A 27,874-nucleotide genomic window follows, 5' to 3' on the forward strand; every position below is an offset into this window, starting at 1 on the left:
ATGTATGCACTCACTTTGAAGATTCTCAAGGACATCAGAGTAGTACTCCTCCAGGACCAGGTCAGTAGCCTTTTGATTGATGTCTTCAACAGCACATATTGTTGAAAACCAATCAAGCGTGAAGTACTCTAAGGGCGATGACTTGCCATACATGACTTGCCACACTGTTTATAAATGTGTGTGATGTGATAACATATTTAAATTGCTATATATCTGAATATATCTGTTGTGAATTATTATATTCACGTACAGTATTATCAATGTAATATATTCGTATATTTTGCCGCCCCCAATAATTTGCCGCCCTAGGCAACTGCCTACTCTGTCTACTGATAAACCCGGCCCTGATGACACCGTCAATAGATTTTCACGCAAGTGAACAATTTGATATGAGGATCTGATAAAAATAAGTTTGGTACCTCTCAGACTATGTGACTGACATGGCCTACTGTTGCACTCAAGCGGACAAAAACTGTTCATAAACTATCTGCACAGTTATATTTTATTTATAACGCTATTCAAGCTATTGTATAATGTATATACGTTGATTGTTAACGGAAATCCACAGTTAAAAGAAAAATATAGGCCTAAAGGCTGCTTTTCAATAATTGTCCAATTACTTGTTCAAAACCTTTCTAAAGAGGGAGGTCAAAGTGTTATAAAAAGAGAGGTCAAATGAGAGCAGACAAACTCCAGCTGATCACTGGTTGGAGGTAGGCACTTTAACGTATTACACTTTCCAAAAACAATAACGCAATCATGCGTGACATAGTCTACGATTTCTCGCAAATCAGCTGATTGCAGTCATGTGACTCAGCACGTGACATTGTGAGCGTTCTTCTCGAAAGTTTTTCGATACAGACTAAACTAAGTGAACGAATCGCCGTCCCCAGCGTAGCCTATTGGATTTGAGTTTGGGCAAGATATGTAGTCCAGGGGCGTCGGAATGGTTTTTGACTGGGGGGGGGGCAGAAATATGAAAAAAGGGCACTTTTGTTGCTGAAAGGCCAATTTTTTTTAAAGTTTTAAGACAAGATATAGAGATGATGCTCGTCCATTAGCTCATCATCGAGTAATGATACAAGTGTCCGGTATACAAAGAACAATGGCAAGGAAGGGCACCATGCTATGTTATAATGCTGTAGGCTCAGGCCCGGATTTAGGGGGGGCAGAGGGTGCAGGTGACCCGGGCCCCTCGACTTTTGAAGGCCCCCCTACGTGGAAAAAATGCGATTTTGTGATTATTATTTTTCTTTCAGCCTTTAAAGTTTCTGCAAAATGCTGTGCAGTGCTGAATTAATGCTACTGTAGAGGTAGAGGTGGTCTCTCGCGCCGTAGGCTTGAAAAAATTTTTTGCACGGGGGCCTCCCATCTAAAAGTGCCTCGGGCCCCCATCAGCTAAATCCGGCCCTGTGTAGGCTAACCTCTGTGGTACAGAATTTATAGTGTTGTAAATATTATTTTGAGCCAGAAATGAAAGATTATAATTAGGCTAAAAAAGCTGAAATTGTTATATTGCATTGCAAAATGTGCAGTAGCTTACATGACCTTAAAAGAGCACCATTGCCCCCCTGCCCCTCATTTACAGAAAAATTGAGGGCAAGGGGAGAATCCGCCCCCCCTTGCCCCCGCTTCCGGTGCCCCTAATGTAGTCGGGTTCGATTCCCACCTTCTGTCTTTATTATTTTTTTCTGTAACTGATCTGAGTGCAAAAGGAATCTTTGGCTGCAATCAGTGGTTTCAAACATCAGTGATGTCATATGTCACGCATGATTGCGTTACTGCATTGGGAAAGTGTAATATGTTAAAGTGCCTACCCTGGTTAGATACTCTCTCTTTCATACAGTACACATTACACAACTACACAATACAGCTTGCTACTTATAGTGATCAAACACATTGTAAGCTATATGAAATGTCCAGTTGCATGCATAAGTTAATGCGTTTGATAGTTGCAGCTAGGATAATTATGAAAGAAACTCATCATTTTATCATTTTTTAATTTATATTTTTTAATAAATTGATTTTAAAAAGTTTCATAATAGGGCCCAAGATTGGAAACAGGAACTCGATTACTGGAAATGCGTCACCTGACGCTGTCGGTATTCTAACAAAGTAGTGTTAACGTTTCATATGCATTTTTCGTTTAGTATGAATACGGTATGTACGAATAGGTTTTGTATGCATAAATATAGGCTGCTTCATCACTTTTATAGCAAAGTGCTGCGCTGTTGTTAGACTGTGCTTGGTCTATTTTAAACTCTAACAACTCCTATCTGAAGGTGTTCGTAAAACACACACAAGTTTACAGTTAAGTAACGTTATTTGTTTTTAGGTTCACGGTTCAAGTGACGTTGTGGGATATTTTACTTTGCCTTATTGGAAACGAAGTTTAATAACAGAAGAAGTTCTCTCTGATTAATTATTAGCTTACCATAACGTTTAGAAATGGACACAAAGATTAACTCCTCTCCTTAACTGCCAGACATAAGCTAGGATGCAACAACAAAGCAGTAGAGCACTCACCAACCGCAATCGTCGACTTCTGCTATTCTCTCTTTCCACAGTCCGCTGGTTGTATATTCTTAATAATGAAGGAAGACAGTAAAAATTTCGTTTTTTGTGGAAATTCGATCCATTTTTTTGAAGGATAGTTCTGATCATGTTGGTAGAGAAGACAGCAGCCTAAAATTTAACCTTGGCAAGTAGACCACTTACATTCAACTCAAGAATTATTGCAAAATTATGTTTTGCTTTTTCCGATTCAAACGAATGTAAAACCATCTTTAGAACATAAGTAGCCTTAGCCTACATTTGATGTTCAACTAAATACAACGTCACAGTTTGCTCAGTATTACGCTCATTGTAGTCTACACTACAGTGTAGCTCGGTCGATCTATATATTTCGTCGTATTATCCTGTCTGGCTCGACTGTAGTTTAACATTGCAGGTGCCAAAACGTGATTGCAAAAAGAGTGTAGCCTATTCTTGCAAAAAGTAGGCTACAAAATTTTGTTGAAGATAAACGATTTCTACACAATTGTCCATGCAATTTTTACACACGTTTCAGATTCTGATCATACATGAAATTTTAGCTTTTTTCAGTCAGTCATTTCAGCCATTACAATTTGTGAAGTAGGGTGGTGTTTTCTTAACTAATTGGGAATTTATTGCTTTCCACTAGCAATGACAAAGCAAGCTTGATGTGACCGATGTTGCAGACATGAGCTTTCCATGCAATAATTTAGTGAATATTCAAATTTTTTATTATCGTCAGCTACATCAAAATAATCAACAAAGATATTTGGCAGAAACTTTGTATTTTGTTAGAAATTATTTTACCATTATCTACTTGTGGGTTTCTCACGTAATAATGTGATAAAAATATATGCTGCTGTACATTGTATAACATCACAAAGTAGCATGGGGGTTGCCACAAATAATTTACTGAATAACCAACATACAAATAAGATGTGATTTGTTGTTTTCAGCTGATACGTTTAACTTCAGTTTAAACTGTAGCCTACGCTATATTGATAATAAACAATATTTTCAAAAATTGGCATCTTGTAGTTTACAGTGCATCAAATATAAATCTATTATAACTTAGCAACATTAACACATAGGCTACTAATGATAATAGTTAATAAAAGATTAAGTTTTTCTGAGTTGTTTATTGCCCAAGTCAGTGTTGCTCAGTTTTGTTTATCCCCAACTCAAGCTGTTTCAAAAATCAGCCTAACCTTCAGTCTAAACAAATATTATCCAGATTCAATTTTAAGCATATATCCAATAGAATTGAAACAATGAAGTTTAAAGTCAGAAAAAAACTGATGAAACTTTACTTGATTTCATCGGCCAGTGGAAATTGTGGCAGTCAGTGTAGACTACATAAACAGCACAGCAGTTGGTGTTAGTTTATTTCAGATTGTCTTTATTTTGATTTGCATTTTTGTAGGTTTACGTTGAGCTGAGTAATTTGTATCATGCAATATATTATTCATTAAAGTTTAAAATCATTCCTGTACTTTATCGTGAATCATAAATGGTATTTAAACAAGCTTATGGCTATTGAGTTGATGATAGCCTGTTGTGAACTTTAGTTGAATTGAGCTTACTTCTATTTCAGTTCAAAAACCAAAGCAAGAACGAAACCAGAATGGTTTTGTACGGTATAAAGCGTTCAGTTAGTTTAAATTAAAAAGTAGAGATATCAAAAGTTGTGTTTCATGAAGAATGCAAAGTATAGAACAATAGCCAAGAGTTTTGATGACCGAACTTACACTTTTTGAATAATTGCGACTAAAATTAAGCCTTGTTGCAATCAGTAGCATGCATTGACAGGGGGTCCAGGAGGGTGCCTACGTTTGGACCCGGGCCAGGAATGATTTTAGGGGCACGTGAGATTTCTAAAAGGGCCCGGAACCTTGAAGAAATCAGCACTTAGGCTCTCTAGATATAGAACGTTTTTCTAAGAAGTGTTTTGATTCGGGGCTCGAGGATCGGGTTCCAGTTATCTTCTTAGTTGATCATCCAATCATCATGTTGGTACTGACCCTAAATTATCCTCTCAACGGTCTGGTTGCAATCCTATAGTTCTGAACTGGTTGGAAAGTCTGTGCTGCTGCGCTACAAAGCCTGAAGCTACTGTGTTAATCGCTAAAATATTGTAGACTAATTGAGCTTTTGCAGAAGAAAATCTGCGCCGCAAGTCACAGTTTAAGTTTGCACATAATGAAGAAAAGGTACGTTTTGGGATGACAGTTTATTTATTTTGCTGTTTTGCGTTTTAAAGTTAAAGGACGCCAAATTCCGGTTACAACAAGTTCTCAAAACTTTAATGTATTTCTTATGCTTTAGTTTAAAGAAAAATAATTTGCTCATAAAAATCTTTACAACCTGAAATTTTTATTAGTAGCTGACACTGAAAAATAATTAAAGAAGCCAACACCAGACGAAACCGTATTTTCGATTTACATTAATAACCAAGTGAAGTGCAAGACATTTGGAGGTGGAACAAAGAAGAAAACCATGGCAACATTGATATGTCAAATAGTGATAATTTTCGCTATGACATGGCAAACTTTTTGTTGTAAGTTTGATATAATATAGCTTGACGTAGCCTACAGTTACTGCGTTAGATGCAGCAAAAAATAAATTTAAATAACTTGGAAATTGTGTCACGAAATGACACTGTTGAAAGAGAATTGCGTAAAACTTGCTTTACGAATCAACTAAATGTCATTGTTGCTTACTTGAACATCTTATTAATTGTGATTGCACACTAAAGTTTAACCTTAAATTCGATAAAGATTAGGCTTGGGTTACTTGGGTATTGTGGAGATGATTTGTTGGTGATGGAATTTTTAGAAGTGACAATGCCTTATTTCGAATATAATCGATTTTGTTGAATTATGAACACTCAAGGCCAAGTAACACTGCACACAGTTTAACAATGTTGGCTAACACAAAATTAAAGTTTTTTTGCACTTTTTGTACGAAATTTAAACAATTTTTACCCTTGTGCTTTTTCCTCTGTTGGCTTTTATATATTTGGGGTACCGTAGTCTACATTTGTAACCAAAATTATTTATTACTGCAATTATTAGAGTTAGTCCAACTAAACGTTAAAATGAAATAAAATCAAGCTAAAAAAAAGCAATCGGTTCAGAAAACTTAATGGAAATCACACCAAAGATTATTGCTTCATAATTATTTCGCATACAGTTCATTGTATAACAATCGATTTATTAAAAATTAAATTTATTGAATAATTGATAATTTATTATAATTATTTATATAATTTATTAATCATTACATAATTTATTATATTAAATTTATTGAAAATTTTGTTTCAGTTATAAATCACGACATAAAATGTGGTCTTCAAGAAATACATGCTACCACATTCGGATCGTTGGCACTGGAGCTTGCAAAAGATTATTCTAATGGTTTAACGTGTAATTGGCTTATTCATTTTGAAAATTTCGTAAGTAAATGGATAATATTAATTATTCCCATTGTATGCATTATACTTTCGGCTCATTTTAAACAACACAGTCTTTTAGCAGTGGACGTGGTGTAAAAAATCAAGGAAGAAGCATTCGGAAGAAATGATACTTGCTATCAAGCCTGTAACTACTGCTGGTGATGCAATACATCGGGCACCAGAGCAAGAAGGATTTGCAGTCCTAAAATTTTATAGCCGGCTGACATATTTAAGTGAAAACTTTAGTAAACTTGTTGTTGTATTGTCATAAATTTACACGTGGCCTATGATCTTTTTCGTGTAAGAACTTCGTTCATTGCCTGAGGTTTTTGTCGTAGCTTTCTTGGACACAACCAACTGTAGCCACTTAGAATTATGTTTTTGTGCTTACGGGGATGTATACGTTGATACCGAATCAAACATCGTCATCCTTCTTTGTAATTATTACTTTGTGAAGCAATAGTTTCCATCAGTAGCGCACCCAGAAAAAAATTTAGGGGGGGGCTAATTCAGAAATTTCGGCCGAGTGATTTGCGACAATAGTGACAGTAGGCCAATGCCCATCCCTTTGATTAATATTCAAAGGCACTCACGGCCCACTACCCACCGGTTGCCGATACATCAGTATTCGTTCTCTCAATCAGATTAGAAGTTGGCCTAGTGAACCCCATGCTATTAGAACCATCAACACTCTCATTCCTACGTCGACTCTCGCAATCTTCTATAGATCTCGACTTTTTTGTCATGTATGACAAAATAGAATTAGCTTTCCGTTTGCCAACACAAATAAGTACGAAAACAACAACTAGCACGAAAACAGTTTGAAACAAAACACTAATTGTGTAAACAATAAATTTGATGTGGACATTTTTCCTACTTACAAAACATTTAAAAATATTTGGTATTTTCAATTAAAGTCCCAGACGCCTTCGTCTCTCTGCTCAAATGTCGTATACAGTTTTACACCACGAGAGTACGGGAGCATCTGAACGTTGGAGAGTTAAATAAAGGTGCCATCAAAGACCATAGGCCTACCATGGAGTGTTCTTTTTGCACAGATCAAAAATTCTCTGCTGACTCATTTAAAATTTTACGCAAAGGCAAATCCCAATTTGACACCAAAATCCAAAATTCAAAAAGCACTGTTAACGCTACAACCCAAATTCAAACAAACAATTACTTGCTGGAGGCCCGTCCATTCTCCTTAACATTTACTTGATGTATCATGTTCCCTGTGGTGCAAGTTTTTTTGTAGTTATGTAGTTGCCTTTTCCTCATGTAAATTTACCTTCAAGAAGTTGAACTTTATCGCATTTTTTAATTAGCCTACCTTATTTTCAGATTTCTGATGAGGGCTCAAAGTTTAGCCAAAATCGTTCGACTGTTAAAACTATTTGTAAATATGTAAAATATATTGTTATAGTTCTCTTCCCTGTTGTATTGTTGTGTCTTATTTATATCTAACCTGTAAGCAAAAGGTATAACTTAACCCTATCTGAATACGAGCTGTTTTCGTACGCGGAAAGCACGTCACGGGCTATCTTAGCCCCGTGCTAATTAATCGTTAATAACGGGAGCTATGAAAATCACAGAGCCAAAATACTTTACAAAATAATAGCCATGTGTATTGTGCATATAGAAATTAAATTTTTATCCAACAAATTTATTGGAATAAAGTGTTTGAGATGAAAAGGCGTCAGAAAGTCGGTTTTTATTCTACTTTCCCAAAAATAGCTTCAAAATTGAAATTTTCGAATTATAACACAAAGTAATGCTAAACTAAACAAAACATTACTTTTTCTCATAATTATAAGGCACTTTTTGGCGTTTTTACATTTCAAAGTAATTGCACGAACATTTATATTGCCCTTACATTAAATTATATATATCTAGCATGGACGAAAATGTCTAGCCACCTGAGACGAAATGCTTATATTGTGAAGGGCAAAAATGTAGAAAAATGACCAGTGTAGGTTTAGAAAATTTGCAAAGAACAAAAACTAAAAGTCAAGAAATTTCACATTTCTAGCACATTTCCTTCTGTAAAATATTTTACTACTAGATTGGGGCGTCCTCATAAAGCCGGTGTCACTACAGATAGGGTTAAATGGTGAACATACAAAAACTTCATTTTTTGTGGCGGGTTTGGGGGGGCTTGAGCCCCCTTAGCCCCATGCTGGGTGCGCTACTGGTTTCCATTCTTGCAAAGCCAACGTTATTATTTTGTGTTTGACGGCTGCGTAGCTATAGCAATAGAACCATTCAGCGAAAGTGAATATGCTTTTTTAGTTATTACAGTTTTATTAAGTTTTTACTAACTGCGCATCATTTGTCTATGATTAAAGAAAATTCATTTCTTTACTAAAATTGCATTTTTATTATTTGCTTTCTTATGTTCCACAAACTTTTTCGGTTTTGAGAAACAATAATATAAAAGTCTAGCTGACCACAAATCTACAATTTAGTTTGAAAAGAGGCCAGCGGGGAGAACAAATGATACTACCTCTATTATGAAGAAAGAAAAAAAGCTAAGGCAGCCAGAAACTCCCAGCGATTGAGTTTGTGGCTGATTCAACTACAAACATCAAAACATGGTAGAGGTTTAGCAAAAGCTGAGCAAGTATCCTAACTTCGGCGAATAGTGTCAGTGACGGTAACAATTATACCAACAAAATCTCGATCACAAGACAGGAGTTTTTCATATATTTTGATCAGGAAAGTTGTAGTAGTAGCCTAATGCCCGTGAAGCTTTATAGTGAATCTTAAAAATAAAGAGGAAACGCAAGACATTAGCATAAAAGAGATTGAATCTACTCCCTTACTTGTTGGCGTTAACAGTTTCAACAACAATAGACTACCAGTGAAAAAATATCAGATACTCATATGAATGATAGACAATATGCAAGCAAAAATGATGACTTTCCGCCATTATCACAAACTCAAAGATCAAGAAAGCAATTTTTGCAGCAGGTCCTAACAACTTAAAAGACGTTTTCGGAAAGACCCTCCCAAAAACGATCGTTCGTTTTCAACAAATTATAAGTAACATGCAACACAACCAGATCTAACTCGAAGATATTGGATACGTTATTCACCAAGCATAGACCGTGTCTACCGCTAACCTGCTGCTTATTTTATCATGAAAATGGATTTTTTACAAACTTCAAAACTCAAGAGATAAAACAGGTTTAATGGAGTAGAAACAGCAAAGAATAGAAGAAGCGTTGCACGAGTCTGTACTGGAAGAATGTCGCCTGCTAAAATGAAGGGGGCCATATTGGATGTTTGCACAGAGCCCCTAACTAACAAAGTTACGGCCTTGCCTGCTTTCATTTTCAATGCTTGTTTGCTGATGTTTAAACGTCGTGAAAATAATAAAGTCAAATATACTGCCATTATGGTAACATGTTTATAATTCTTATTTCAGAAAGTTGTGAGAGTCAAGCAGTGATGGATTTAGGATTGGGGGGAAAGAGAGGCCCGAAGCAATGATTATAAGGGGGCTCATTTTGGAAATCGATGTTTGCATATTATCGTCAATATCTGTATTAGTGTCTGATCACTTGGTGGATAAATTAGTTTTAGCACAAAAAGCTGCCTTTGTAGCCATGCGTCTAATAATTTTTATCTGTGATAACACAAATAAATAACATAACATTTCTGAAAATTAGGAGATCTTTTCAGTAAAAAGGCTCCCCTTGGCGCCCGTTTAGTCGACTTCCGAGATTAGGCTACTTTGTTACATTAAAACTAGGCCTATACTCTACAGCATTTGACCAGCTGAAAAAAGACACCTTATTAAATACAGTAGAGTAGTCCCAATACATTAAAGTAATTAGGGCGTAAACGGACTAGGGATGGGGAAGCGGAGGCTTGAGGGAACTTATATTCTTTTAGTTTGTTGTTAACTTTCTTTACCTATGTAAATCCTGGTCCAAAAAAAAAAACAATAAAAAATTAGAACATTTTGCCAACTAGAAAGTTTTTGAACAAACTTATAGTAAATCAGTCGTAATCAAACTCTCCCTTGGGGGGCCCTTAGTCGGTTTTACGTGTTTATTATTATGCATTGTAACTATTCTGTATAACAAGCTTAAAACCTAATTTTGAGTATTTAAATTGAGTAGCTTCAATGTGTTAAAGTAAAGTACATAAACTGAATAGGGGGCCCTCTTGAGAAGCCCTTCCAAGGGAGGGGGGTAGAGCTTTAGGCGACTGACTTGTTCGCCTATATAGGCCTACGTATCATATTTTATTATTACTACGCGTAAATCTACGACTGGAGCCAAACTAGCAAAAGTTATAGAACAATTAAAGCCGTCAGTTAAAAACTTTAGTTAAATCGTTAAAGTTTTAATTTAAAGAAAATCCATGAAAATGCTTTTTTTGCTCATAGCTTACTAGAATAGAAGATTAGTTTCCTTTTTATCATAGCTTAACATTTTGTTTGCATTTCTTGTTAAATAACATTGTCTATCACTTGGACCCCTAAAACTAACCATATGTAACTCAACAAAAACTTTTTTATCCACCATACTGTAAATAAAAATCTACTTGTTTTTGTTTTCAGGAGTACGCTATCGAAATTGTTGAATTGAAACTTGAAGGGCATTGCAGTGTCATCAACTTGGTGGTGGTAAATTTTACCATGTTGATTTTTTACGTAAAATAATAATTTTTAATTTTGATTATTTTATTTGAATTTTCTATTTTTTTAATTTTTAATTTTTTAATTTTGAATTTAGTAATTTTGAATTTATTGATTAAGACTACTTTGACGCAGCCTACGGTACCACAGTATCAGCTGTTACAATCCTGGAGATTTGGAGACTTTTTTTCAAAACATTTGCTGTTGTTCTCAAGACACAGTTTGGTTAAATCAGTTTAAATATTCATTAAAATAGTAGAACAAAAGCAATATTGCTGGACATTGTTGTTGAAAAATATTCCCAATTGCACACATTGCAAATATGCATGGTTTAATATGCTACCACAGAAATCAGTGTCTTTATTACGGAAAAAAAATACGGTACTGTGGTGATCTAACAAAACACAGGCCTACAGGTAACAAAACTGTGGTTGAAAACAAAATTTGTTAAAATTTTAAAATTGGAGAAAAAATGGATTCAAACCTTGGCCTACGAAACTACTGTAGATGGCCTAGACCAGGGGTCACCAACTGGCGGCCCACCAAGCTGTTATGTGCGGCCCGCGGAAAGTATCAGTGCACAAGTATAACTAAAAATATTTTTCTTGAAGAGTTAAACAGCATGAAGGCAAAAAATACTTTCCGGGAAGCATATTTTCTCTTTTCATACGATTCCACCGACCAACCAATTAGATGGTACTTCTAGGTAGGGGTCGTTTAAAATTATTCCAATGCGATGTCCAGCCACACTGTCCCAGTGGTTGATTAAAACGTCTGTTTTCGAATTTCGAAAATGTCTGTGAGCATAGAGTTGCTTATTTTAAGTTTGTAAATATCCTGTAAACTAGTGTGCTTTAACATGTGTACTAGTGTGCTTTTCACCGTTATTGGGTTTCACGAGCAGTGTTCCTTTATGCAAGTAGTTGTTGGCAAAATAGGTCGGTGTGCCAACTCAATTTATAATAAAATGGAAAAATATTATATATAAATTAAAGAATTTTTCTGGTACTATGAAAATATTTAGCTTAGTAGTGCAAAATGTTGCTAATCAACACTTTTTGCCATGCTGATAAGCATCGCAAGTGACAGTTATCTAATAAACAAGAAAAGGCGGTTTTATAGACTCTCACAATAAGGATGAACAATCAACTCATTGCTTGTTTTTTTATAGAGAACACTCTTCATGAGTTACGATAGAAACGTTTTTTCAGTGATTTCCACAAGCGTTTGTTTCATGGTGCCTGGTTTCTTTCTCCCTGTTATTGGAGCCTATTTTGCGCTGATATGTTTGCCGGTCACTATTGTTGCCTGTATTGCGATGTGTCAAACATTTTCTTGTTTATTTAAACTGTTAATGGCAAGATATCTTTTGTGAAGCGAAGTGACAACACCACTCTTGCTTGGCGATAAATATTCTGAAGAAACCGCTCGCCTCGCTATAAGTGCGCAAAACAAGTGGCCTCATTTATTAGGCAATGTTAAAGAAGTCAAAAGTGTTGTTAAATGAGCTTGGCCTGGCAGTAGCGTTGTTCGACTAATTTTGTTGCCGCGGTATTCTAAGATAAATAGTAACAACATGTAACGCTGGATACTGGGTACGAAATGCGTTCTTTTCTAGCATAAGAGTCAACCTACCTAAAATTTTATTAGTGCGGCCCGCCACAGCTCTCCTAAGTGCCAAAGTGGCCCGCATGCAAAAAAGGTTGGTGATCCCCTGGCCTAGACACAATGCACAAGCCTTCAGAACTGAAGGCTGAAATCGAGTGCAGACAAAAGTGTATTTGCGTCCCTTATTTACCTAAAATGTTTCTTCAGGTGTTTTTAGTATTCAATTAGTTCAGTGTTGAGTGCTTTTCTTTTACAGTCTCGCTCAAAAGTTTAAGACCACCTGTCAAAATTTTGGATTCTTACAATAATCTATGGAAATCATTTTAAATGTTATGTCATATTGGGTTTTATGCCGTTACTGCAGTATTATGTAATAGAGCCTTCTGTTTAAGTCATTATGAATGAGCTATTTCTTTCAGAAATAAATAAAATTTAAACTCTTTTTCAAGATTTGTTGCTGAAAAAAATGGGCAAAAAAAGGAGCTTTTCAGCTGTGTAGAAGTCAAAAATTGTTATATCAAAGGAAGAACGGTACTCAGAAAGAAAATTATCCGAAAGACTAAAGTTCAGCAAGACAGCAGTCCATCAGGCAATAGTTAAATTTAAAAAATTTGGAAGTTTAGTGGACTTGAAAAAGGGTGGTAGACCCAGGGTTACTAATCCCAGAGATGACCATGTGATGAGGAGGATGGTAGTGTGCTCACCCACGTGCTTTGAGGCCAAATTCATCACTAAGACGGCTTTTTATGGTAGATGTACTTACATTTGTACCTTTACACAACAAATCCGATCTATTTTTTTTTACTGGAGCACGTGGGTGAGCGCACTACCATCCTCCTCATCACACGGTCATCTCTTGGACTGGTAACCCTGGATCTACCACCCTTTTTCAAGTCCACTAAACTCCCAAATTTTTTAAATTTAACTATTGCCTGATGGACTGCTGTCTTGCTGAACTTTAGTCTTTCGGATATTTTTCTTTCTGAGTACCCTTCTTCCTTTAATATAACAATTTTTGACCTCTCCACAGCTAAAAAGCTCCTTTTTTTGCCCATTTTTTTCAGCAACAAATCTTGAAAAAGAGTTTAAATTTTTTATTTCTGAAAGAAATAGCTCATTCATAATGGCTTAAACAGAAGGCTCTGTTACATAACACTGCAGTAATTGCATAAAACCCAATATGAGATAACATTTAAGATCTTCTTCTTCTTCGTTTGAACCTTGTTCTTCGCCACTTCAAGGGTCGAGGGGCTCTGCCTTTTACCACCCTTGGGCAGTGGCGGCGACGCGGTCTAGATGTTTGGGCAGGTGTCGAGCAGCCATTGAATTGATTCGTCATCCAATTCACGCAGACCACGCACACCATTTGGCGCATGGTAGATGGCGCAGTTACAGATTGTGTGGTCTACGGTTTGTTCCTCCATGCCACACTCACAGATCGCGGATGGAGCCATCCCCCATTTGTGCATGTTGAAGCGAAATAGTCCGACGCCAGTACGCAGGCGGTTGAGCCGCACCCAGGCCTTCCTTGGCAAATGCATTCCGGTTGGGTGGTTGCTGGTGTCGGAGATGAAACTTTGGAGTCTTGAGGAGTTCTTCTTCCACTCCGAGCTCCATTGGTGGTCCGCCCACGTAGCCGCACTGATGGATTGGTCTTCAGCACTTTTCATCAGGAGTTGTGCGGCACGTACAAATGGGTGTCTCGATTTCAGTCGCAGAGGTTTCTCGTTCACAGACTCGTAGAGACTTGAGTAGAGCAAGTGGTTGGGGTTCGTAGCGCGACGAGAGAGAGACAGGATGGCTTCTTCGCGACGAAGCTCAGCTGGTTGGATGCCTGCAAGGACAGGGAGATTTTCCGATGGTGTAGGTCGCAGGCATCCTGTCACGATACGCAAGGCGTTGTTTATGGCAGTGTCGATTTGATGGCAGTGGGCACTGCGGCTCCAGACAGATGTCATTTAAGACATAATTTATTAATAATAATAATAATTAAAATATAATAATAATATACAAAATATATAAATATAAATATATATATAAATATTTTAATAATTTTAATAATAATAATAATTTAATAATTTAAGATAGATGTCATTTAAGACAGATGTCATTTAAGATAATTTCCGTAGATTATTGTAAGAATCCAAAATTTTGACAGGTGGTCTTAAACTTTTGAGCGCGACTGTATCTTGCAATCTGAGTGTCAGCATATATTGATAGTTGATAAAGTAACTAAGACTCGTCAATGAAAACCATTGAATTTACATATAGAAAATTCTATTCAAAATTTGAAGAAATGAATTGTGCTCGATCATTTTTTTCTCACATGAAAGCTTCTCACCATAAAAAAAAACACTTCCACAATTTCATAAAAACACTTGAAAATACATTTTAGGCAAAAGTGGTACTTAAGTATTATGTCTGTGTGCAATCGACTTTAGCCTTCAAAAACTTTGATTTTAGCAAATTACACGTCAGATCTAAATAGGCTAAACTTGTTGCTCTCAACCCTTTTCCTTTCATGGCCCATTTTCACCAAGCAAACATTTCTGTGACCTACTATCCCTTTTATGCAAACGTAGTTTTCCTTATTACTTATTTAACCGGAACTGAACTACATAGCACACGCACCTTGTAGTTTATCAAGATTAATGCCGTACTCCTCCTTTCAATTCCTCCCTACAATAATTCGCAAAAAGAGTACTAATAATGATCTGCAAACGTTCAAAGCGGCTACCACTTTCGGTTATGGCTTGACTGTAATTGCAAAGTAGTCTGTCACTCTATTACATCATAAATTGTTGCAAAACTCAGTGTTGGTATAAAGCTGTGTGCTCAGTCATAAAGAAATTAAACTTATAGACTAATTGTCGATAGCTTTCTTTGTTAATGTCAATACTAGCCTCCTACGAGAACCACACCGTTGTAGTGGCTTCAAACCAACATCCTTAAATGACGGAATAGAAAGCATTGATTGCATCACACCGCCAATACTATTGTTTGAATAACTACGCAGAATGAAAATTACCAATTTGAGTGAATAACAGCAGAATCATTCATTGTTACTACAATCAAAACTACCAAACAAAAACACAAGTGTAAATTTATCTATAGTGACATCAATCAAACTAAATTTTTTAATACATCTAGCAATTTTTTAAATAAGCCTGGGGCCCACCTCAAAATGTTTCCATGGCCCACCGGTGACCCATGGCCCACTGGTTGAGAACCGCTAGGCTAATCACTAGATAGTACCTACACAGTACACATTCTTATGTATAAACTTCAACTTTGTCTCATAGTCGATAGTTATAACTAGGGCAAGTTTTTGCAACTTTTTTTTACAGCTTCCGACAGCTTTCTAAATACTCAGAATTTATGTAGTATGATGTTGTTGGATTATACAACAGAACCTTTCGAGTATCTCATACCCTAATAATTTAAAAATACTTGTGCATAAATGCAACTTTTTACTGCAACTTTTGTTAAAATTAAGTGCAAATTTCTCACAATTTTAATGCAATAAAAACTTGCCCTAGTTATAACTTATTACAAGGTGTTTTTTATTATCAGAACACAACAAGATATTGTCGAAAAGAGAAGAAACCACAGTTTTTGTTTTTCAATGAAGGTGCAATTCCAGTAACTTTTGTATCTGATAAACCCAAACTTACTTCGGAATTCAGGTTTTCTTGGGAACCTGCAGGTAGGTAAAATGTTGATGTTGACACTAGAGCAATCTGGCACTTGGTCTGACGTTTTGCTGACAATTAATTTTCTATACTTTGGCAGATCAGTTTTCTTTTTGAAATTTATTAACAAATGCTTTCGAGTAAAAGTGTATGCTTTCGATTAAAACAGCAAATCTATTTAGCCTACATCTTTATTTGAAACGACTGAGCGTGTCAAAGGTAGCAAAGTCGTTGGTTTCAGACTTGCGATAAAAATTACACTAGACTTCTTACGTCGATATTTGGTTTGAATGGATTTAGGTCGAAGCTTTGTAAGATATTGGACGAGATTTCCAGTTTTCTTTCACAACGTTTCAATCACAATTACAGCTCTTTTACAACAGCGTTTCACACTCTAATTTCCACTCAAGCACTTCCTATGGAGAAATGCTGCTTCACATAATTGTAATGAACTGTCCATGAATACAAGTAGTTTATTTTACTTTTGAAAGCATGCATGCATATTCTAAATTGAAAAATTTGTTCATTGATAGTTTCGGCCTTTGTGCTTGCTTGTAATAGTTATTTTCTCGGTGGATGGTCATAAGCAGAGTATGGGGTGGAATAAAACAGAAAAACGTTTTTTCCACCTTCCATCCTGATATTTTCTTTTATTCCATCTCCACTCCATCATAGAAATCTTCCATTTCATCTCAAATTTTTTCCATCTTTCATTCCATGTTCCATCTACAAATGTTGTAGCTAAATTTCAGCTAAAATTTTACAGCAATATTTTTCTGAGGACTACCTACCGTTTGGTGTTGGAAGTTAGCTTACAACTACACGAAGAATCCAGGGTTGTGGAGTCGGGCAAAAATATATCACTCCGACTTCTAGGTTTATAACTGGCCGACTCCGACTCCAGACATGACAAAATCCCACCGACTTCACGACTCCGACTGCACAGACCTGGAAGAGTCCGTGGTCTATTGTTTCGGCGCAACTTCAACGCTTGGTGTACGCAGGGGGCACAGCGAGGTAGAATGCGTTGGAGTGGCTGTTATTCGTATTCTATCAATTTATGTGAAACATCAGGGGTATAGGTATCACATACAGAATTGTTTGCTTTTTAGATGCTTGCAGGTGTATTCTGTATTGTCAACAAGCGTTTGCAGGTTGAGGTAGCGTAAGAGTGGCTGCTTTTTTGTTTTATTTTCGCTGTGATTACTGTCCGGTGTGTGTTATGCAAGCTTACTAACTCTTTTATTGCTTAGATTTTATTTTAAATTGGGGGAACAGTTTGACTTAGAAAATCTTTTGCTTAATTTCGGTGACTCCGCGGTGTAATTTTTATATGGATAAAAGTTGTGTGTTTGGTGTTTTAATTTTCTGCTATGTATCGCATTGGTATGTGAAGCTACTGTATACTGAAATAACTTGATTATTAATTTATTTTTATTATCACAGTTTGCGTTTTTGTTTTCAAAACTTTTTGCACGCTGCTCACTCTTTGATTAATTGTTCAAGTGTTCACAGAAATAGCATCATTCAAGAGCGGGGTGCTTCAATGTAATGCATTTAAATGTCTAAACTTGTGAAAGTATGTCATTGTCATACTCACACAGTGTGAGTATGGACGACTCACTTCCTTGAACAATCGTCCACCAACAGCCGCGCTGGTTCAATACGAAAAAAATCGACATATTTCCTAAAAAACATGATCAAACGGAAACTTTTACTATGTCTTAATATGGTGGTGTAAACTTAACGATGAAATTGAGATGAAATGATAGAAGGTTGCCTTACATCTCATCTTTCAAATTTTCCATCTTTCATCCCAAAATGTGCCTTCTATCCCAAAATGTGCCTTCCATTTAATCTTCTATTCCATCCCATCCCATTCCCTGGTCATGTGATATTCCCAAACGGTGATACTAATTGACAACATTGACAACTTTTGGGTGAAGCATTAATTATGCAAGGGCTATAATCAGGTTTAAAAAAAAGTATTTAAATGCTTTATTCAAGCTAAAACTGATTACACTGTTTCAGTATATTGCCAGTCAAACATCACAAATGGCTCTAGCACTTGTTCTAACTTAAATAAGCTTAATTCTACGTGCACCCACACTTGTGATGATGGGTATGATTTGAAAGGCGAGCGACAGTCAAAATGTTTATTGCAAAATGAAGGAGATGCTTTATGGATGCCAGACTTACCAATTTGTAAAAGTAAGTTACAACTTTTATCCAAAGCTGTTATCAGAAAAAATATTCATTTTACTCTTAAATGTCAACATTTTCATTTGAGTGGCAAGAATACGGTGGCAAGAATACGGTGCGAAAATACAAGTGGCAAGAATACGGTGCGATACTGATGAGCCCAGCCTCATGGGCAAAACACGTGTCTATCGCTGTCTATTCGATGCTACAATCGGCTGCCCAGAAACTTCAAATTTTCATTTGATTTACAATTTCACAATCAGTAGAAGGCCTAAGCCTATGTAGGCTAACCAAAGACCATTGAGTCCTAATTTGTTAACTTTCACCAGTTGTCACTGGATCACACTGAAATTGAATTCCAACAACATTTACACTTAGGTTATATACTCTCTTAAAAGCATTACTCTTGCAATCAATGAAGTTTTGGGGAATTAAATCGAGTAGTTTAGTCACAGCTTACAATTTTTAAATAAATTTTGGGATGCCTAGCTGATTTTATTTTCAGATTAGTTTGACGTTTAAAAATTCCTAAAAAGATATTACCTAACTTTTTTAAATTAGGCCTACCCTTAAAATAAATTCAGGAACAGCGGTACAAACTAATGCTTGGAGACAAGCTGGAGCTGACGAAGCCGCTTTTTTGAGTTTCATTTTTTACGAGTTGTGCTTTTTTTTAATTCTGGCAAATACATATACTGTGAGTAATGATTCAGTTAAGTTTATTTTGAAAGCTGTTCTAATATCATATGACTCCTTTGGGTGAAGGAGAGTCATCCGACCAGTCAGTCTGCTTTATATAAACTATATACTGTGGGTGAGAAGCAAATTTCACATTGGAGAGTATAATGCAAACAATGAAATAGTATTTTATGCTATTTGAACAGTACCTGGCACTGTTTTATAATATTTGTAAGCCTGATACTATAAACACTTTGGGTTTTCATTTAGAGTATGGAGAAATACAAGGCATTGAAGTTAGCTTTCTCAACACTACCTTCTTTGTCTTGCGATGGAAAATTGTCGAAAATGACGACACGTTGCAAAAGCTTGACATCACTTTTGACGTGGAGGAAAAAACAGCTCTACCCCTGAATACAGAATCGTTTATCTTCAATAACTTGAAGCCAAATACACTTTATCCTGTAAAGTTAACAGCTTTATTTAGTTTTAGAGACGAAGTAACCGAATTTAAAGACGTCAGAACTCAAACACGTAAGTGCTGTAAAATAATTAATAGTCATAAACTATGCTAGTAGGCTATTCTAAGTGAGCGAGACAAGAATGTATCTTATGGAAACGAATCTTGTAACAGGAATTTATAGGCTACACACGACAATACATTTATTATGAAGATATTTTTATTTTTTGTCGCACCAATTACTGTACACTGGTCAATACAATTATTGTTGCGGCATAAACTTTGAAAACTGATTCAGGGTGACTTTGGGGTGCTGAATTCGAATCTGACCTCTGATTTCTTCTGTCACGTCAGAGTTTCAAGATATGATAACAACTAATAGCCACGTTTTAAAAGTTTCAGAACTTCAATGTCCAGAACATGTTTGTCGATTGTTCCATATAGCCTAGCACATGGCCACCTCGAGATGCGGCCTGATTTGTCACATTTTGCAGATTTTGATTACAGCTTCTGCTAGTGTTTGACTGAAATTTTCTGAGATGTTTTTACTTTTTGCTATTTCCTATAATGATATAAAATATTTTTGTTGCCTTGGGGAAGCAGTAGCAAATGAGAAAAGGTAAGTTAAAAAACATTGAATCAGACTGTTATTGAAAAATCAACAGTCTGACTAAGGGAAAAACAGTAAAGAAAGGGTAAAAATATAATTTTTAGAACAATTTATTTAAAAATCTGCCCAAAGTTATCAAAATCTGAAAATTTCTGCAAAATGTGACAAATCAGGCGTATCTTTAGGTAGCCATGCCTAGCATAATTATTCTTCGTCTTCTTTTGTAACTGATTGCGGTCTCAAACTCGTTTGTAGAGTATTCCTTACGAGCTGTTTGCTTTAGCCAGCGCATTTTTTCAATCATCTTGACATTAGAGAAGGTAGTGAAGCCCAGGTATCGAAATTGTTGCACTATTTTAAGCTCTGACGTATACTGCATCAGAGCTGAATCAGAAATGGTACAATCTCATCATTTAAACTCAGCTATCAATTAGGACTTCTCATATATGGTTGTTTGAAAAACAGGACTCTTCATTTTAAATGTGAAGAAATCAGCTGCTTATAGCTGGATTCCACAAAAGATCTCATTAAATTAGCGATCAAATTATACAAGTTTTGTTTTTGTTAACCCTTATTATTTACAGCAATATGTTCTACCAGCGACATAGCAAACGGTGTGAGTGATTGCAGCCACCAAAACAGAGTTAATTCAACTTGTAATTACAAATGTTCTGACGAGTACTATTTGTTGGGAAATGAATCGTCAACCTGTAGATCTCAACCACATGGAACCGCTACTTGGGATCCCGAAATTCCGGTTTGTCATGGTAAGTTATTATTCAAACGTTGCAAAAGAAATACAACCAGCTCTGTTTTTCACATAACATGTAAAACCTCGCACGATACATTGTTATTTTTATTGCACATCAGGTATCAAGTGTTATCAGTTACTTTCTGCAATCATCACAAACTGATGTAAATATCGTTATGAAAATTGGAAATAGGTCTAATGGAGTTACGTTATTTAATTGCCAAAAATTGGATCAATTATTTGATTTCCAGGTTTCTTATTTCTTATTCGATTTAGAAAAATAAAATCAGAAGTTTGAAATTAAAACCAAACACTGTCGACCCGGGTTAAAAATTTCAACAATTTAGTTACAGCATATAAAGTTTGATTTTGTTGATTACTGTTATTGCAGAAACATGTTCCCCTAACAACAACATAACAAATGGTTTGAGCAATTGCAGTTACCAAAACAGGATTAGTTCAACTTGCAATTACCAATGTAACGACGATTACCATTTGTTTGGTGATGTATCTTCAACGTGCATGTTGAAACACGGAAAAGCAACTTGGGAGCCTGAAATTCCTCAATGTCAAAGTAGGTGATTGTACTAGAAACCATGAGGTGTTGTTGTAAATTTAAGATGTCATGCCAGAAGAAATCGTTTTTCGCAAGTGTAGATGAAATGATCAGTTACATCTGCACTTGTGAAATAAGTAACGATCATTATGCTCTGAAAGCGAAATCTATTACAAAATATTTTTTTATTCATACAGAAAGCCAACAAGTTATATAATAGTAATAGTTAAAAAGGTTTTATTGACAATATCAATCTGTAGCTAAATATTTTTAACGGCAAGTCAAAGATCGAAAGGAGTCAATTATGGTTTCAATTTCACACAAATTCACTTTGCTTGATATACCAATGCACAAATACTCAACAACCCCTTGAATACCCATACTGCATAACACAATGGACATACAGAATATAGGTAAAGACCATGAAAACTATTAATACTACAACTATTAATACTATTAATACTCACACTGCTCAATGCTAAGCAAAAAAGCAAAGCAGAGCGAATTAAGTCAAATATAGTAAACCCTTGGCAGCTTGATTCACCTAAACGGATCATCAGAAGGTTCTGAAAAACATGCAAAAGAAAAAATTGGTAATTCCTGAAAAGATACCAAATCATTTTCAAATACCGATCTTTGCTTGAAATTGCGATGTTTTTCAAAGAATAACCGTAGTTAATCTTTTCCCGATTCATAATAACCGAATAGCAGTATCAAAAGAGAGTGCTGTTTTTTTCCCATAGTCTTGTTGTAGAGGCAATTTATCCTTTGCCCAGGCTACTTTATGGTACGCTTTTGCCAGTCAGCTCTTTGCCACGTCATAGTTTTATCAAATCTAATCAAAACATCATTAATAGATTCTAATTGTTTTTAATGTAAAAACATCTAATTCTTCTAGAAACGATTGTAATGAATGTTATTAAAGCATCTACTGCATCTCGCTATATATTTTGTCATTGAAGCCTGAATACAACAACCAAACAGGATATCACAATCTGATGACACTTGATAAAAACTTACTTAATAATTTACCAATGAATCTCATTGTGCTGAAAACATTACCAATAAAAAACACGCGCCACTTAGATGTAAAAAAGAATGTCTTATTTAACAAGAAACAAAAAGGCGAATGATTTTGGCAAAGAAAAAACATTTTGTAATTCCACTTATTTCCTTTCATCAGGAAAGTGTTCCGAGGTTGGCTTTGGAAATGGAAACAGCACTTGTTCATCTGGAATTTGGTTGAACTCGATCTGTGAGCACGAGTGTTTTGAAGGATACGAATTAATTGGAAACAAAATTTCAACGTGTACTCTGTCACAAAATGGATCAGCCAATTGGAACAAAGATTTTCCAGAATGTAGACGTGAGGACAGTTTATTGTCAAAAAATAAGATATAGCAAGTCAAAAACTGCAGATGAGAAAGGACTTCTCTAATCCTATTTATTGAATGTTTTTATTGTTGTGTTGACTTAACTTTTTTAGTTTTCTATTCCAGGCTTTTTTTATAACATCTGCAGTCTGCACATCAAACTCCTTTGATTTGGTGGATGACGACACATCACAAACTCAATTTTACTGTAATTATGAGAATATTTTCATTTCTGATAACATTGATATTTTCAGCAATTTGTACGTATCCTGAAATTATTCATGGAAACAGTTCTTGTACTAATGGCAGAAAGCTCAATTCACGGTGTACCCATCAGTGCATGCCTGGAAATGATTTGATAGGGGCAAATGTATCCTTTTGTAATTTATCATCAGAAGGAACTGCTAAATGGACGGATGCTTTGCCAGAATGTAGAGGTAAGTATAAGAAATAGAATATTTTATTAATAAAAGCTAAACAACGATCTTTGATGTCTAAGTCCACTGCAGAGTAATTATCCTAATGTTTACTTTGATACCCCATCAGACGTACCTTCTTTGTTTAATTTGCATTGATAGCAGTAGCCATCGGCAAAGATGCGCTATAGTTGCTTCACAGTAGGGCAAAGTGGGGCGTGTTGTCACAATTTTTACAAATCAGCATATATCTCGTTCTGTGCCAATGGTATCGAGATGCTAGATAGTGCAATTGAAAAAGGTATCATTCGACTTCTTTTTGCTACAGCTAAAGTTTTTCTAGATTATTTCGTTTTTACATAAATGCATGTTTAATGCAAGTAAATGGGCTGTGACAACACGCCCCACCCCGGGGCGTGTTGTCACAGAGCACGGGGCGTGTTGTCACAAAACTTTTGCACATGCTTTATGATTAAAATATGACAGAAACCAATAAAAAATGGTTTTAATACAGGCTGAACGAATAAACAAATATGCGAAATGCAAAGAAATTGATTTACAACATATTGGTAAAAAGTTTATGCCCATTTTCAAAAGCAATAAAAATGTCATCTTGAGAATTATGTGTCACTATCAAGTGTGTATCATTTATCCATTATTAATATTTTTTAAAAAAGCGCTGTATTTTAACAAATACGCATATTACCTTGTTGCATAAGCAAAAATATTTTTTTATGTTTCTCAACATCAAAAATGCACACCATGGGGCGTGCAGTCACAGCTGTGACAACACGCCCCGTGGTATGAAATCACGTGGTTTCAACAACCATGTGTACATCTCTACTTGCATGTCTTATCTATTTGGTATGATGAAAAGAGCAGGCTTAAAGAAAACGAATGGTATCTTTCTTGATCAGTTATGATCATACCTTAGTTTGCCAGACCAATTTTTAGTTTAGTTATAAAACCTGATTTTGCCCAAAATTCAATGGCACTCCTCATAATTTTTGCTGTGGTGACAAATTTATTAACCTTCACTGCTTGTACGAAAGAGAACTGAAAACTATGCCTTCCATTGAAAACTCGTAGCTATACGTTTGGGTTATCACATGGAAATCGTCCCACTTTGCTCTACTTCATTTTGAAAACGTTATGCAATAGATCTTTCCATCACACGTTGCCTTTAAAACTCAATCCTTAGATGTTCGCAGATTGCTACATATACTCCGGAAAACCGGGAATACAATAGTGATTCCGTCACTTAGGCCTGCTGTAATTGTAAATATAACATATGACAGTGCAGACAGTGCACACCGTTTCAATTTTTCGACCTCCTCAGGGCAGTAGGTACATTGGGTGTTGCCACGAAGGTATATACTTCCGTGTGACGTTTTCCCATTTGTGGAACCTAAGCTTCAAAAATGGTACTATCACCAACCTTGCCAAAGTGCTCAAGCTGCAAGCAGTGAGCGTTGCGTTGATTCAAAACTTTCTTTGGCGAAAGAAAAAATCAAATGTTGTTGAAAGAATGAATACTGTTGATCTGGTATAAGTATGTAGGCCAACTTAGCAATTTATGTATATCCACTTTTATGAAAACTGTTGCTTGCAGAAATATGTTCCACCAACAACTTAGCGAATGGTTTGAGTAACTGCAGTGATCGAAACCAAGTCAATTCAACTTGCGATTACAAATGCAGTGACGATTACTATTTGTTGGGTGATGTATCGTCAACCTGTATCTTGCAACGACATGGAATTGCTGCTTGGGAACCAGAAATTCCTCTGTGTCAAAGTAGGTATTTATTTAGCCATTGTAGTAAAAATTGCAGGGGCTTTCGTATAAATTAGTCAAGGTCAGGTCAAGAGCTCACGAATGTAGTGACTTGAGAGGTCGGAACCCTCTGAGGATGAACACATTTTCTTTCCTGTTCTGCATACTTCTATGTCTAACCATGGCCACCAGGAGATGAGGCTTGATTGGTGACATTTTGCAGATTTTGTTTATCGCTAGTGGTACTATCTGACTAAACGTTCAAAGATTTTTTTACTTTTTGTTTACTCGTAAGGATATAACGTTTTTTTTGCAGTAGAAAAACAGAAAAACTAAGTTAAAAAAACGTCCAATCAGACTGTTAGCAAGTGGTTAACTGTCTGACTGAATTTTTATCCATCAAATTGTCTTTGTTTTTCAACGCCTGATGATGTTAAAACCCATTTTGTCACCTGGGGAAGACAGTATAAAATATAAATTTTAAAAAAACTTAAGTTAGATAGATCAAATTCTGGAACCTTTTCCAGAATGAGGCAAATCAGGCTGTTAAGCTAGGAAGCCATGACCGAACTTTTTACCTGTTAATACTCATTGGTTCTCATTAAATTTTAACGAAACAGATAACGAAATCCATAACAATCATGTGCTGAGTTAATTGCCCAAAGATGGTAGGTAAATTAAAAGACCGATTTTGCTTACCTCCGAATTGTGAGACGTGGCTTTGACCAACTAAAGATAATAAACAAAACAAATATCGCTGACTACACAAACACATTGCAATCTTTGTATGAATACAAACTTTGATCTGTAAATGTGTTCAAAAACGAATCCTCAATGGTTCAAGGGATTTTCTGCTTAAAAGCAAAAGAAAAATTCTCACACAAAAAAAAAGAAAAAAGATTAAAATATATTCTTTTCATATGCTGAAAAAAACGTTTATTTCTTACACTTTGTTTACCTATTGTTTCATCAGAAAAGTGTTCCGAGGTTGACTTTGCAAGTGGAAACAGCACTTGCTCATCTGGAATTTGGTTGAACTCGACCTGTGAGCATGAGTGTTTTGAAGGATACGAATTAATTGGAGACAGCATTTCAACGTGTACTCTGTTAGTAAATGGAACAGCCAACTGGAATAATAATTTTCCAGAATGTAGACGTAAGGATACGTTCAAAACAATGCAAATAATAGTGACGATAATTTTTACTAAAACTAAGGTTAAATGTACATAATGTCGACAAACTACATACGAAAAATGGCTTAACTAAACCAAGTGATTAAAAGGTTTTTTGTTTTTCTTTTTTGTAGCTTTGGGAGATCATTTTAGACCTTCTGCAGTATATTGGTCGAACGTCATGAAAGTTAACGCTAATTCATTTGTACTATTTCACAATTTACTTGTAATTATTAGATTATTTTTATCAAAACTGATGCTTTCAGCGTTTTGCACGCACCCTGAAATTATTCATGGAAATAGTTTTTGCACAAACGGTAAAAAGCTCAACTCATCTTGTTCGCATCAGTGCATGAATGGATATGAACTGATTGGAGCAAATATGTCCTTTTGTAATCTGTCGTCAGAAGGAACTGCTAGATGGATGGATTCTTTACCAGAATGTAGAGGTAGATATATCAAAAGCAGTTTATGTATCGATCAAACCCAAAATTAATAGAATTTTTTATCATTCTACATTGTTGTTTATTTTAGCATTTTGTATTTTTTGAGTTATTTGTGGCAGCAACTACTGGAGGACATTGGTTCCTTTTATTAGCTTATGTCATCCAATCTGATGTTGATCGCATGTTTTTGTTACTTTTCTATTATACAATCTTCAACTATTTCTGTCTGATTGTAGCTGATATCAGCATTGTCATCCAAAATACAAAAATGACTTTCGGTCTTGGATTTTACTAAAATTGTTTCGTGACCATGTATTAGCAATATGGTTTTACACCAATAGCGGCAATTGTCATTAACTATGCGCTTGTTCGATTTGATATCTACGGAATCACTTCCATTCTACCACAGTGCTAAGCGCAAAGCATTTCCAAAAAGTGAAAGCATTTTTTTCCTGCAATGGTTTTCTTGTTTATAGAAATATGTTCCGTAAACAAAATAGCAAATGGTTCGAGCAATTGTAATGATCGAAACAAAGTTAATTCAACTTGTAATTACAAATGTTCTGACGAGTACTATTTGTTGGGTGATAAATCGTCAACCTGTAGATCTCAACCACATGGAATTGCTACTTTTGTAAGGTGAAGCAATCATTAGGTTTCTGCGATTACGTTTGTTGCTTGCAGAAATATGTTCCACAACTGACATAGCAAACGGTGTGAGTGATTGCAGTGACCAGAACAGAGTTAATTCAACTTGTAATTACAAATGTACTGACGAGTACTATTTGTTGGGGAATGAATCGTCAACCTGTCGGTCTCAACCACATGGAATTGCTACTTGGGAGCCTGAAATTCCTCTATGTCAAAGTAAGTCATTTTTTAAACATTATATAAAAAAATACATAATAAAACTAATAAAACTAACAATACAACATGATTTTAAAAATGTAAACTATGCGATAGATAATAATTCGGTATTGAAGCGCCCAGTAGTCTAGTTTCCTGGAAGATATTACACAGCCCACCAATACAACATTGACTTCTTAAACCTTTTTTGCACTGTTGCCCCTTACAAAAATCTATAACCTACAATTGTCATGCCCCCCCTCCTTCCTCTCCAGAAATGCAAATACAAAAAGTTACAAATAATTGTTGCATCTAATTTCAAAAAGTAAATCAATCACGGTAAAAAGATATTTTTTGAATAAGATAATTAAGCTTGGTGATCTTCAACAAGTTTTTAATATTTGGAGACATTTTGATCAGGTACAATTGTAAATCACTCGGTTTTCTAGTAGAAAGGCTATTTTTTATTACATCACAATTGAACCAGGTGATTCGTAACTTTTTACAACGGAACAGAACATTTGCCCAAAAGAAAATATTTCATTTTACACTTATTTTATTTTATCAGAAAAGTGTTCCGAGGTTAGCTTTGGAAATGGAAACAACACTTGTTCATCTGAAATTTGGTTAAACTCGATCTGTGAGCATGAGTG

At 35.6% G+C, this 27,874-nt stretch overlaps 1 protein-coding gene across 1 annotated transcript; it reads left to right on the forward strand.

Annotated features, from left to right (window-relative positions):
• LOC145783957 (C4b-binding protein alpha chain-like) lies at nt 1-27,670 on the forward strand. The gene is made up of 13 exons (XM_082595718.1): nt 1-60; nt 15,819-15,951; nt 17,969-18,148; nt 19,088-19,351; nt 20,472-20,654; nt 21,030-21,212; nt 22,378-22,560; nt 22,822-23,004; nt 24,596-24,778; nt 25,731-25,913; nt 26,196-26,378; nt 27,060-27,242; nt 27,642-27,670. The coding sequence occupies exons 1-13, from the start codon at nt 1-3 to the stop codon at nt 27,668-27,670; spliced, it is 2,130 nt and encodes a 709-aa protein (XP_082451844.1).
• Nucleotides 27,671-27,874: the final 204 nt, after the last annotated feature.

The sequence above is a fragment of the Aplidium turbinatum genome, chromosome 15 (genome assembly GCF_918807975.1).
Source record: "Aplidium turbinatum chromosome 15, kaAplTurb1.1, whole genome shotgun sequence".
Lineage (NCBI taxonomy): Eukaryota > Metazoa > Chordata > Ascidiacea > Aplousobranchia > Polyclinidae > Aplidium > Aplidium turbinatum.